This window comes from Miscanthus floridulus, chromosome 5 (assembly GCF_019320115.1).
Source record: "Miscanthus floridulus cultivar M001 chromosome 5, ASM1932011v1, whole genome shotgun sequence".
Classification (NCBI taxonomy): domain Eukaryota; kingdom Viridiplantae; phylum Streptophyta; class Magnoliopsida; order Poales; family Poaceae; genus Miscanthus; species Miscanthus floridulus.
Window position 1 is genome coordinate 17004758 of NC_089584.1, and position 14046 is coordinate 17018803.

Consider the following 14046-nt stretch of genomic DNA (forward strand, 5'->3'; position numbering starts at 1 on the left):
GGGAAAAAAAAGCATACTAGTTTCATATTTTTTTGATTTAAAATAAATTAGCTATGATTTTTTAGATATGAAACTAGTTTCTTTTTATTACTTTTACGATTAGCCACTGATCCTGTATAGTATGTGCATATATCATCATCTTCTTCTTCTTCTTTTTCTTCTTCTTTGCACTGAAGTTTAATATCTTCTTCCAGATCAAGGCCAGAGCTGCGTAGACAAATTTTCCAAGGTCAAGAGACACGTCGCTGACCAATCTATTCGGCTCCTCTAGCCTTGCTTTACGAATAGTCTTCGCGAGTCCCTCTCACATGTCACACGTATAAATGCATGAGCATTAACTATTAATTGCATGTAAGTACTTACTGTATGTAGCAGCAAAGCAATACTCCGTAATAATCTAATACAAGTTGCAGCGCAGTCTCTCTCTCTCTCTCTCACACGCACACATATACCGCACTAGCGTATAGTAGTATATCATATCATATCCAACTCATTATTAAGCAAGAGAAAGCAACCAGTTTCCAGGCCGTGAATTTTCTGGACGTGTTGCTCTATTAGTCGCCGACACTTTTCCATGCTTGAATAACTAATACTCAACTTTGTAGAGCATCTTGTCATATTTAATCAAGGCCGCCGGTCGGCAGATCGGTTGCGTGCGTTGAAACTTATGGCTTGTTTTTTTAACTTTTGGGGGCTTGGTACCTATTTCATTGGCGCCTGTCCATATCAAAGCAATAACAGATATTTTCGTGTCATTCTTCTTGGGTGAAGCGTAAATAAAACATAACAATTCGTGCAAATATCAATCCTTTTATTTCAGGGCATGCATGTAGTGTTGTTTTCAAATGATGGATGTTTTCTTTTGTGCATGGTTACCAGCCGATTCTAATTCAAACTTAAGAAGAGTATAAAGATTTTTAACTAGAGGTTCATCAAACTCCACGTCGATAATAGAAGTTCAACCTTCAGACTTGTATGAAAACGTGTTTGCTTTATTTTCAAGTATCAACTCAATAGTTGCCTATGTTTGTTTATCAACAATGCAACTCCCTGTACAATTTTAACTACTGAAGCTTTGGAGCTTACAAGTCCAAGCTTTGATCAAACTTAAATCCCTAAACTCAAAATTTGTCTTGAACTTGCAACTTCATATTCATTGGTGTAGTGCTGATGATCGAAGAAGAATGTTCATCACTTCAATAGATAAGTAGTTAACTTTGTTAGATAAAAAAAATGCCATAGAATATGAAGAATGAACTTAACCATGCATGTATTCTTGTACACATGTCGTGTAGTTTCAACTAAAACTAGTATATAAACTGCCAAACCATCACTTACACGTACAATCCCGAGAATGCTAAGCACATACAATGCAACAAAAGCTAGATGCCATGGTTCCCAGAAAATAAAATAAAAAGACCAATATCATCACGCACTACACAGCAGGTACGCGTACTGCTGAAGTTGTGCATATATTATGAACAAATACTAATGATTATTAGTTCATACATTCAAGAACAACGCGAAAAACTAAAATCAGAGAAGCTATCGCCAGGAACATGGAATATTAAGCCATCACAACAAGATTTAAGTATGAATAATGCATGAAAAACCTCAGGTTTCCCTTGCCCGCTCATCCCATACAGCTCCCTCAACTTATTTCATGTGAGAAAAGGCAAAATTTACCAAATGTTTCACCATAAATTCAAACATATACCCAACACAGAACTGATGAATCTGGACGGGATACACTCCTGGCTTCACCACTTATTGACAACAAAGTCTGATCAGTGTTATAGCTCGAAAACTGAAAGACAAAGTGAAAGCCAAGGATAACTTGACAGCTAATAAGCTATATAAACAGTCTTATTATTAGCTCATCATGAACCGTTGTCTGTCAACTGTAAAACTAAAATAACTGACAGGCAACAAAATATCATCGTCCAGCCTCTCTTATTTGTTCCATCTCATGGTCTGCACAACTTCTGCAAATAGAAAATGTAGTATAAGTACTAGTAGAAACAAGCTTGTAGCTATATCAGCATATGTAATAAGAGCTAGAGCAGAAACATGTTGCATGCACCTGATAAAGGAAAACTAAAGAAAGTGGAGTAAAATATTGTGCAGTTAAGGGCACTCCCAACCCAGACTCTACGATAGAGTCCATCCTTATTTATTATGGTGCCACATCAGTATTTTGATGACGTGGAAGACAATTTAATGAAGAAAGAGAAGGAAACCGAGTCTTATTTGGACGCTGGGTCTTCGATACTCCTGAGGCCGCAAGAAACCACCATGACTCGCGTTGTGGAGGGCAGCGTAGAGTCGATGGATCCCGTACGCCATCCATGCGCCGTCGCCGCAACTCCTCCCTCTCCCGCGCTCCTCCTTCTGCGCGCGCGCGCTCGCCCGAGCCCGCCATCGATCTCCCGCGCGCTCTCTCGCCTTGGCCGCCTCTCCTGCACGCTGCCGCACACTAGGCGAGATGCCGCTGCCGCCGCCGCCAAATTTCTCCAGCTGCGCGCGCTTCTTCCGCACCCGCACCCGCCCCCTCCCGTCCTCCTCCCGCCAAACCGCCCCGACCTCTCCCGCGCGAGAGCCTGAAACGCGCCCGCAGCTCCGTGTCCTCACGCGCCGGCTGCAGATAAGGATCCCTAGGTCCAAATCGAAGTACGCCCCCAAGTCGACCTAGCCTCCCCAACTGAGCTCCTCCCCCAACAGTAACCCAAATCTCTGAATCAGGGATGAATCGATTAACAAAGTCTAGTTCGCGGCGAGGCAGTGGTGTCCCTAGAACCCTCTCTCGTGGTCCTGTGGCCTCTGCTCCGACCGCCGGTGCTTCTGCATCTCGGATTCTTCCCGCTGGTGCCTCTGTTCCTGTCAGTCATGCTTCTCCCGTTGGTGGATGGTGGCCAACGTCATCTCCTAGCGAAGGGTAAGTCGTCGGAGCTGTGGTTCTATGGATTACAGATTGTTCATCTGCAGCTTCTTTGTTAATTAATTTCTTGGTTAATTAGGCTAACATATGTAGTGCAAAGTGCCTTGTAGATGGAATTTGCTTGTACTGCTAGTGTTCCCGTATATGACAGTAGTATATGGAAATTGATTAACTAAGGTATCATGGTTGTGTGCTTGTAGATGGAAATTTGTGTCAGCTTGTACTGCTATTGTTAGTGTTTGTAGATGGAATTTGCTTGTACTGCTATTGTTAGTGTTTGTAGATGCAAATTGATTAACTAAGGTATCATGGTTGTTTGCTTGTAGATGGAATTTGCTTGTACCGCTAGTGTTCCCGTATATGACAGTAGTATATGGAAATTGATTAACTAAGGTATCATGAAATTTGTTGTTTGCAGGTTATACCCACCAGGAGGATTCTCAAATTTTCTGCAGTCAAACCCATTTGCTAACCATCCAAATGGAAATGAAAATTTTCACTTTGTTGGTGCTGGATTGAGTCAATCTTCAGTTTCACCAATTGACATGGGTGCTACAAGAACTCCCTCTCCAGCACAGCAAACTGTTGACATAGTGGATGATATAGATGCAGAAGAAGATGAAACAATTAACATTGATGAGACTTCTAGAACAGCCAACCGTTTGAATTGGTCTGTCAATGAAGACATACGACTGGTAGGTTGAAAGCATGCTATCTCCATGCACACTTGAAGATTAATTATTGTATTTTTTTTTTCATTCTGTTCTTTTTGTTGTTTAGGCCAGTGCTTGGTTGCGTAATTCAAAGGATCCAGTAGATGGAAATGACAAGAAGTCAGATGCTTATTGGACAGATGTTACTAAAGAATACAACAAGACCACAGAAAATAGTCGTAAGAGGAACCGAAACCAACTGAAAATACGTTGGGATCGTTCTAAGAAACCATTGACTGATTTTCATGGATGTTGGGTAAATGCCAGTAGAGTGTGGGAAAGTGGGATGAGTGATGACCAATTGACTAACAAAGCACTAGAGATGTGGTCCGGCCAAAATAATGGTAAGGCCTTCCATCTGCTGCATATGTGGAAGGTAGTACGTGGACAGCAGAAGTGGTCAGCATATCTTGCTAGGTTGAAGAAGGAAAAGGAAAAGAGTGCAAAGGCTGGTCCAGCTCAAATGGTAGATTTGGAATTAGATGGAGAAAAGCGACCTATAGGACATAAGAAAGCAAAAAAAGAACTCAATGGAAAAAAGAAGTCATCTGATGCTTTGGCTGATTTTAGTGGAAAAGTTGAGAAGTTCATTGAAGCAAGCATGAAGAATAGGGAAGACAGAGAGAAGATGACTGAAATTCAGCAAAGCTTGGCTGATAAGAAGATCGAAGCAGCTAGGCTTAATCATGAAGCAGCTCATGAACAAACTAAGTGCAAAATGCTAGAAACTTACACACAGCTGTTGCTTGCGCCTACTGATCAGCTTAATGCAGAAGCTTTGGCTGAGAGAAACAAGGCATTGGAGAGCCTGAGACTTGCTTTATTTCCTAAGGTATGACTGCAGTCAACCCTTGTTTAATTTGCATATATATTAATTGCTTCGAAGTGTTAACTGATGGATTTGTAATTTTGTAGAATTGATTATGCAGTAGCTGAATGGTAACCAATGGAATTTGTGCAAGGTAACTGAAATCCTTTTATTTACTATGATCAGTGCTATTTTAATTCCTGTAGAAGTGTTAACTGAATTTATGCAAGGTAACTGAAATAGCATTAAACTACAAATATCTTATGTACTACAAATAACTGATGGATTCTCAGCATCCTGATTCCAAACACACAGAGCTGGAAGTCTGTAGACATGAATACATGATAGGAGATCACTTACCTTGCCGTTGCTCTTATGTACCTGGAAACCCATTTTTCTGACAACGCTCTCAATCTTCTCAAATAAATAAGCTGGGGAATAATTTGATGCAAATCTGATTTTCCTTTCAGAAGCATCCTACAACTCAAGGCACATGTCTGACTTTAGTGGAAGGTTATGACAACTATGAAAAACATCTATATCTCTAGAGTATTATTATTAACATCTTTTCGTACACTTTTTAACATTTTTACCATCTAATTGAACCCTTCCAATTCCAATTTAGGACTTGCTTCGTATGTACAGTCTGGGATAGGTTTGTCAATTTCAGTCTTACCAGAATCTGAGAGCTGAAAAACATACAAGTGTGAACTGAAAAACATACCTTGTAAGTGTGAACTGAAATAGCATGCAAGTGTGAACTGAAATAGCATGCAAGTGTGAACTGAAAAACATACCTTGTAGTCATTGCTTCCACGGCAATTGTGACTATATATAGCACAGCCACGGTACCTTGTAGTCATTGCTTCCCTTTCTTCTCTGCTACCCACTGCTACTGCTTCCCTTTCTTCTCTGCTACCCGCTGCTATCCTTTGCTGCCATGGATGGAGATGACAGCATGGACCCTGCTGATCTGTACTCCATGGATGATTTTCTTCAAGAGCAAGAAATTCTAGATGATTTAGGCGATCATATAGTAGCTGAGATGCAGTCCGTTGCTGATGTCATACAAGGTGGAAGAAGTAGGTGTGGTCCTAGGCGATATGTGGACAGGCCTCGTGAACAAGCCAGCAAGCAACTAATGGATGACTATTTCTCTCCTAATCCAGTCTACAATGAGACACAAACCTTATTATCTTGCAGATGGAATATACCCAGAGTGGGCTATTTTTGTTAAGTCCATACGTGCACCACAATCAGCTGAGCACAAGCTATTTTCAGAACATCAAGCGGGGGCAAGAAAAGATGTTGAATGTGCATTTGGGATTTTACAATCTCGTTTTTGCATTTTGCGTCGGCCAGCACGTCTATATGAACAAGGGGATCTTGAGAATATCATGTTAGCTTGTATAATTCTTCACAACATGATAACCGAGGACGAGAAGGATATAGAGGACGATTCGTTTGACTTGAACGAGGAAGCAACCACGTCTACTGTTCAGCCGTCTACAATCACTCAAGGACATGATCCGGCGATGGAGGAGGTACTACAGAGAGATACCGAGATTCGTGACCGTGAAGCTCATAGGCAACTACAATCTGATTTGATTGATCACATCTGGCAAAAGTTCAGGAATCGAACTAATTAGGTAGAAATATTAATTTATATATTATATACTACCCTGTTACATGAATACTCATATGACTATGTCACAATAGTTCTGTCCATCTCTCTTTTTCTTATAACGCAGTTGTTTATTTACTATCTCATCTTATTTTACATGTTGATGATCAGGGCATAAAAGTGTTGATGGCTTCTATCTGGAGGATGGTGGATTGATTTATGCAAGGTAACTGAAATCCTTTTATTTCCTATGATCAGTGCTATTTTAATTCCTGTAATGCATTCTCTAGCGTGAAATCTGCATATTGTGAGTGCCATTTTGTCCTTTATGTTTCAGTGCATAGGATCACCATATAATGGTTCAGTTTTCATTTGGCAGTAAGGGATGACAATAGGAGGTTTAGCTTTGTTCCGGTTCCTTCTCCCATCTGTCCAACATGTCTATCTGTTTATTTGGTCAGTTTTAGTACATCTTTGATATCCATGATGCAGAGCATGATCACCTTTTTTATGCCTGATGTATATTTCAGTTTTAAGTAATTAATGCGAGATGGGAACTGGGTGTGGGTGGTCATTGTTGTGGCTGTCATTGAGTAAAGATCTCAGGGAAAAACATCTGAGAAGCTTCAAAAATTTAGCACTTGGATTTTTTATATGCTCAGTGTAATTCTTATTTTGCCGTTTAGGTAAGCAGAACTAGTTTCTCCATGTTCTCTGGTCTTTTGCTGTCCTCTGGAGCACATACATATTATACACGTGCTTACTGTACCACACTAGCTAGACATACATCTAGGTCTGCTGGCTAAGTATTTATTTATCACTTGTTTGTGGTATCTCAGAAGTATTCTTGCCTTGTTGGCTCACCAATGTCTAAAAGTATAAAGACTTGCTTGCAGGAATACAAGTGAAAGTGCAAGTCCAAGTGGTTTGAGTTCAACTTCTTTCACATTGATCTGTTCTTCGGCATTGCTGGGATGATGGCCACATTGATCCATTCTTCAGCGCTGCTAGGATGATGGGAATATTTTATTTTTTTGGGAATATTGAGAACAGAATGTCTTGTTTTCTAAATTTGTATGCATGTGAAAGCTACCTAGTTCAATATGTTGATGGGCATGTCTTTCTTGCTTAGCCGTGAGTTACTTTTAAATTTGGTGAAGAATGTTCCAGTATATAACTATGTGATTACATCAGACATTTTTTGTATAATGTTTCAATCGTTGCTGCACCTTGCCATACATATATCATGTATGCGGATGGTGATATTGTTGAGAGGTGTAGGGTGGATCACACAGTTTATGCCACAGCTGATCACCTTTCTTTGTGTTGAGTAATAAATGTTTTTATCTATAGAAACTACTATTATAAGTTCTGCATTAGGGATCATGATTTCTTGTGATAGAGTCTTGGACGTTAAGACTCTATAGATAGAGTCTGGGTTGGGAGTGCCCTAAGGAACTTGGTGGGCAAGAAATTGTGTATATCAATCAAGAAATCTGAGTTGTCGGCAGCAGTCACAGCTATTAGCTACTGTACAAGCCGAGACCTGATCGATAACTGGTGTTCAATAAAGCTTATACCTCGTATAGTCTCTAGCCCATATAGCATTAGCGGCACATATTACCGGCATGTTCGTTGGTTGGTTTTTGGGCTGGTTTGGGCTGACTGGTGCTGGTTTGTTGTGAGAGGAAAACACTGTTGGCTAGTTGGTTTAGGCTGGCTGAAACCAACAAGCGAACAGGCTGTACAGTTGCTAGAAACTCCAGTTCTAACAGGAAATTACATAACAAATGGCAGAGATGACATTCTTAGGACCATTTAATTTGTGGTATTGTAACAAAAACACTCCTAACCTTATTCCTCGCAGATTTTCAAAAAAACCCCCCTTATTTCCTCGCATGTATGGAGAGAGAGAGAGAAGAGAGGGATTGACATCGTGTACATGGATTCATGGGGAGAAAGAAAGCCACAACTGATGTTTCAGAAAAAAAAGGGTTTGATAAGGAGCTAGCTAGGCGACCACACAGGAGGAGGAAGAACACACTACACACGGCAGCTCCCCTGGTTAAACAACTTTCCTTGCCGGCCTTGTCTGAAGTATTTGGGGTGTTTTTTCACGTACACTAGTAGAGAACAGACCTTTGATCCTCAGCTAAAATGGACTCTAGTTCCAGTATTTTTTGCGCCCGGGACTAGAGATACCTTTAGTCCTGGTTGGTGGCTCCAACCGGGACTAAAGGTCCCTCCCAACGGCTACTACGCCAGACAGAGGTGGCAGGGACCTTTAGTCCTGGTTGGTGGCTCCAACCAGGACTAAAGGTCTCTGCCACCTCTGTCTGGCGGAGGAGCCGTTGGGAGGGACCTTTAGTCCCGGTTGGAGCCACCAACCGGGACTAAAGGTCCCCCTTTATATATCGGCCGTCTCCTTCTTCCTCCCCGAGCCCGAGCTCAGCACATTTTGAAGCTCACTGCACTAGTGTTCTTGCTTCCTCCCTCCATTGTTCCTCCATCCATTCTTCGATTTCTTCGATTCCTCTGTCGATTCTTCAATTGTAAAGGTTACCAATCTCATACTCTCATTTTTCACCATTGTCTTATCTCATTTTGTTCACTATATATATATATGGTTCTTTATTGTGGTTTTTTTCATTTGTAAGCAATTTAAGCTCAAAATCACTTCAAGCTTGCATATTTACATGAAGGAAGGTTAAAGTAGCTATTAAAAACTAGTATTCACCGTTCATTTGTAGTATGCATAGCACACTTCATTGTTTAGAGATATAGAGAATTTTAGAGTTTTTTAATTTTATTTGTTTATAAAATGAGAAATTTATAGTGTATTAAAAAATGAGTATAGGGACTAGTGCCTCCGACTGGTATGACAGATGCAATGCAAGGCCATGCAATAGAAAGCAAATCCGTTCTCTTTTAACGATACGCCCGAACAGCCAGGCCTGATAGATTTGGTGGTTGAACGGGTCCATCGGCCGTCGCCGTGCGACTGTACGACAAAGAATGGCATCGATCGACTATAGTATTTTATTGTTCGGAGTCCGGTCCGGGGTGCAATGCAACGCAATGACAATTGACAATGCGTTGCTAGGTCAAAATATGGTCATTTCTATGGACTCCGTGACTAAACATTTTATTTTAACTTTTTATGAAATGAAAAACTTAGAAAATAGTTAGAAAATTATAGAAAATCCGTACTAGTTGAACTTGCGGACCGTGTTCAGCTCGGCGAGCATGTTCTCTGCCGAGCGGTAATGGACATCAAGGAGGAGCTTTGATTCTACGAGGGAGAGCGGCAACGGTCGTGGAAGACCGTGTTCCCTTCCTCATAGAATCAGAGCTCTTCCTTGACCAAGTACGGTGCCGTCCGGTGGAGAAATGCTCGCCGAGATGATCAGGTACGGATGGTTATTTATTAAAACATGTTTTTGAGCTATAAATCCTGCTGGCCGTCTTCTTCCTCCCCGAGCCCGCCCGAGAGCTTAAGTTCAAATTTAAGCAGTGTTCTTGCTCTTTCTCCATCCATTCTTCGATTCCTCCATCGATTTCTTCGATTCATCCGTCGATTCTTCGGTTCTAAAGGTTACCAACTTCATACTCTCATGTTTCATCATTGTCTTATCCCATTTTGTTCACTATATATATATATGGTTCTTTATTGTGGTTTTTTTCATTTGTAAGCAATTTGAGCTCAAAATCACTTCAAGCTTGCATATTTACATGAAGGAAGGTTAAAGTAGCTAGTTGAACTAGGGGACCGTGTTCATTTCGGCGAGCATGTTCTCTGCCAAGCGGTAACGGACGTCAAGGAGGAGCTTTGATTCTACGAGGGAGAGCGGCAACAGTCGTGGAAGACCGTGTTCCCTTCCTCGTAGAATCGGAGCTCTTCCGTGGCCAAGTACGCCGAGATGATCACGTAAGCAAGGTCAACTAGTACGGATGGTTATTTATTCGCACGTCCCGATATCGTCGCAGTAGTCTATCAATCACCATACCCAAACGTAGTATATATATAAATATAAATAATAATCGATTGTTATGTGTGTACACTCCCATTCTTCTGTTAATTTGCGAAAATATCATGTGAATTACTTACCTGCCGCAGTAAAAGACGAGAACACAATGACCATTAAAAATATCATTGTTTAGAGATATAGATAATTTTATAGTTTCTTAATTTTATTTGTTTATAAAATGAGAAATTTATAGTGTATTAAAAAATGAGTATAGAGAGTAGATGGCAACTGCTTCCGGGTCCTCGGCCTCTCATGGGTTTCCAAAGCGACTTAGGTCGGGCCTCCCTCTCATTCCATGCGGCAAGTGTCGTGATGAGACGAAGATTGTGATAGAGTATCGAATGAGGAAGGAGGGTCCCAACAAGGATCGTATCTTCTACAAGTGTCCGGATCGCAATGTGAGTTATTTTATCGTATTTAATGATTATGGTTAGTTTATACCTATTTTCATGATGGTTGTGATTAAAGTTCTAATTTTTTATTTTAATTTCAGTGGGATGGCAGTGGACGATGTTCAGGCTTCTACTGGGAGGAAGAGTATGTTGAACTCGTGCAAAAATATCTTGCACAACAGGCAGATACGGCGGCTAATGAGGCAGTGATCTAGTCGAAGAAGCCCAAAGATGTTGCACAATCAGGGGATCTGTCTGTTTTAGTTGAGATTGGTCGTGAAATCCTTGTGCTCCTGAAATGTATTTTAGCTTTAGTTCTTTTAGTGGTAGTTGGGATTGTCTACATTGTAGCGGTGCTTTCATAAATTTGTACCTTTTGTGGTGGCACACATGTTGTATAAATAATTAATTATGATCTAGGTTTTAATATGGTATTTATGTCATGTAATGCAGATGAGCCGGCATTGGATGTACAATGCTGATCGCCGCTCCTAAGAGTTCATTGACGGCGTGCATTCTTTGTTACGTGCGGCCGAGGCAAACAAACACGACGGTTTCATGTGCTGCCCATGTGCCATATGTAAGAATATGGTGGAATATCCTTGCTCAAGGACTCTTCATTCACACTTGTTCAAGTCGGGTTTCATGCCAAACTATATTTGTTGGACGAAGCACGGAGAAACCGGCGTTGTAATGGAAGAAGGTGAAGAAGAACAATGGGACGACAATGATATTATTCCTGATGGTGCGTGCTTCAATGATACTGCAATGGGAGAAGCTAAAAAAGAGGTAGCCACAGAAGATGAGCCTGCTGATGATCTTTGTCAGGTCATTCGTGATGCACAAAGAGAATGTGAAAGTGGAAAGGATAAGATCTAGTTCGAGCGGATGCTAGAAGATCACAAGAAATTATTGTACCCAACTTGTGATGCAGGGCAGAAAAAGTTGGGAACCATACTAGAATTGCTGCAATGGAAGGCAAAGAATGGTGTATCTGACAAGGGATTTGGAGAGTTACTAAAAATCCAAAAGAAGATGCTTCCGAAGGACAATGAATTGCCCGCCACTACCTACGAAGCAAAACAAGTTGTCTGCCCTATGGGGCTAGAAATCGAGAAGATACATGCATGTCCTAATGACTGCATCCTGTACCATGGCAAAGAGTATGAGAAATTAGATGCATGCCCGGTATGCCATGCATCGCGGTATAAGATTAGGCGAGATGACCCTGGTGATGTTGAGGGTGAACGTCCGCAGAAGAAAATCCCTACCAAGGTTATGTGGTATGCTCCTATAATACCACGCTTGAAACGTTTGTTCAGAAACAAAGAACATACAAAATTATTGTGATGGCACAAAGAAGACCGTAAGGTAGACAATATGTTGAGACACCCTGCTAATGGGTCTCAGTGGAGAGCAATCGATAGAGAATTCCTGGAGTTTGCAAATGACGCAAGAAACTTAAGGTTTGCTTTAAGTACAGATGGTATCAATCCTTTTGGAGAGCAGAACAGTAGTCATAGCACTTGGCCTGTTACTCTAAGTATCTACAACCTTCCTCCTTGGTTATGCATGAAGCGGATGTTCATTATGATGCCTATGCTCATCCAAGGCCCGAAGCAACCTGGCAATGACATTGATGTGTACCTAAGACCACTTATTGACGAACTTCTCATTTTGTGGAATAAAGAAGGTGTACGTGTGTGGGATGAGTACAAACAGGAACACTTTAATCTGCGAGCATTGTTGTTCGTAACAATCAATGGTTGGCCTGCTCTAAGTAATCTTTCAGGACAGTCAAACAAGGGATATAATGTATGCACACACTGCTTCGGTGATATTAGAGGTGTATTCTTGAAAAAATGTTGAAAGGTCATGTACCTTGGCCATCGTCGATTTCTTCCTGCAAATCACCCCGTAAGAAAGAAAGTCAAGCATTTTAAAGGAAAGGCAGACCACCTGACCAAGCCTCGCAACCGAACCGGTGAGGATGTACTTGATATGGTCAATGATGTGAAAGTCGTCTTTGGAAAAGGACATGGCAGCCAACCTGTTCTGAACGACGCTAATGGTCACGCACCCATGTGGAAGAAGAAGTCCATATTTTGGGACCTACCCTATTGGCATGTCCTATAGGTCCGCAGCTCGATCAACGTGATGCACCTGACGAAGAATCTTTGTGTGAACCTGCTAGGCTTCATGGGTGTGTATGGAAAGCCTAAGGACACATTTGAAGCACGACAGGACCTGCGTTGTTTGAGAGAAAGAGACAACCTGCATCCAGAGAAGACAGATGATGGACGCCATTACTTATGTCCTGCCAGCTACACTCTAAGCAAAGAGGAGAAGGAAATCATGTTTGAATGCTTAAACAACATCAAGGTACCATCTGGATTCTTCTCGAATATAAAGGGTATTATAAATATGCCAGAGAAGAAATTCTATAACTTAAAGTCCCATGACTGTCACGTTCTCATGACGCAATTACTTCCAGTTGCATTAAGAAGAATTCTACCTCCAAATGTACGTCTAGCCACCGTGAAGCTATGTGCATTCCTCAATGCAATTTCTCAGAAGGCAATTGATCCAACTGATCTAGCTAAACTATAGAATGATGTGGTTCAATGTCTCGTCAGCTTTGAGTTTGTGTTCCCTCCTTCCTTCTTTGATATCATGACACACCTCCTAGTTCACCTAGTTAAGAAGATTTTCATTCTCGGTTCTGTGTTCCTACACAACATGTTCCCCTTAGAGAGATTCATGGGAGTCCAGAAGAAATATGTTCACAACCGTGCTCACCCAGAAGGAAGCATCGCCAAGGGCTATGGAACAGAAAAGGTCATTGAGTTTTGTGTTGACTTTATTCCCGACCTTGACTCGATTGGTGTTCCTGAATCGAGACATGAGGGGAGACTAAGCGGAAAGGGGACACTAGGGAGGAAAACATATATTGGTACAAAGGATGATTATTTCAATAAAGCGCACAACACAGTTCTACAGAACTCCTCTTTGGTAGATCCATATATTGAGACACTCAAGGATCTCTTACGATCCGAGTTTCTAGGAAAGACTGAAGCTTAGATTATGCATAAGCACATGGAAACTTTCGGCGGTTGGTTGCGAAAAAATGTCAAGGTGATGAGAGCATCCATGAGCAACTGTATTTATTGGCTATGCAACCATCATGGCATATCGTAACATACAAAGGGTATGAGATAAATTGAAACATATTTTATACAGTAGCCCAAGATAAAAGGAGTACCAACCAAAACAGTGGTGTCCGCATAGATGCCACAGACCCGAATGGGAATAAGCAGACATATTATGGCCGCATAGATGAAATATGGGAACTAGAATATGCACCTACTTTGAAGATCCCATTGTTCAAGCGCCAATGGGTCAAGGTGATCGGAGGCGTGGTAACAGTAGACAACGAGTATGGAATGACAACAGTAGACCTTAGTAATATTGGGTACAAAGACGAACCATTCGTCCTTGCCAAGGATGTGAATCAGGTGTTCTATGTCAGTGATATGTCTACCA

At 41.3% G+C, this 14046-nt stretch overlaps 2 protein-coding genes across 2 annotated transcripts; both read left to right on the forward strand.

The window, feature by feature from the left end:
- The first annotated feature begins 2485 nt into the window (after positions 1-2485).
- LOC136454330 (glutathione S-transferase T3-like) lies at positions 2486-4572 on the forward strand. The gene is made up of 4 exons (XM_066454784.1): positions 2486-2670; positions 3357-3633; positions 3719-4483; positions 4567-4572. Exons 1-4 carry the CDS (start codon positions 2486-2488, stop codon positions 4570-4572), a joined length of 1233 nt encoding a protein of 410 aa, XP_066310881.1.
- An 827-nt stretch (positions 4573-5399) lies between these two features.
- LOC136454331 (uncharacterized) lies at positions 5400-6108 on the forward strand. The gene is made up of 2 exons (XM_066454785.1): positions 5400-5541; positions 5663-6108. Exons 1-2 carry the CDS (start codon positions 5400-5402, stop codon positions 6106-6108), a joined length of 588 nt encoding a protein of 195 aa, XP_066310882.1.
- The last annotated feature ends 7938 nt before the right edge of the window (positions 6109-14046 follow it).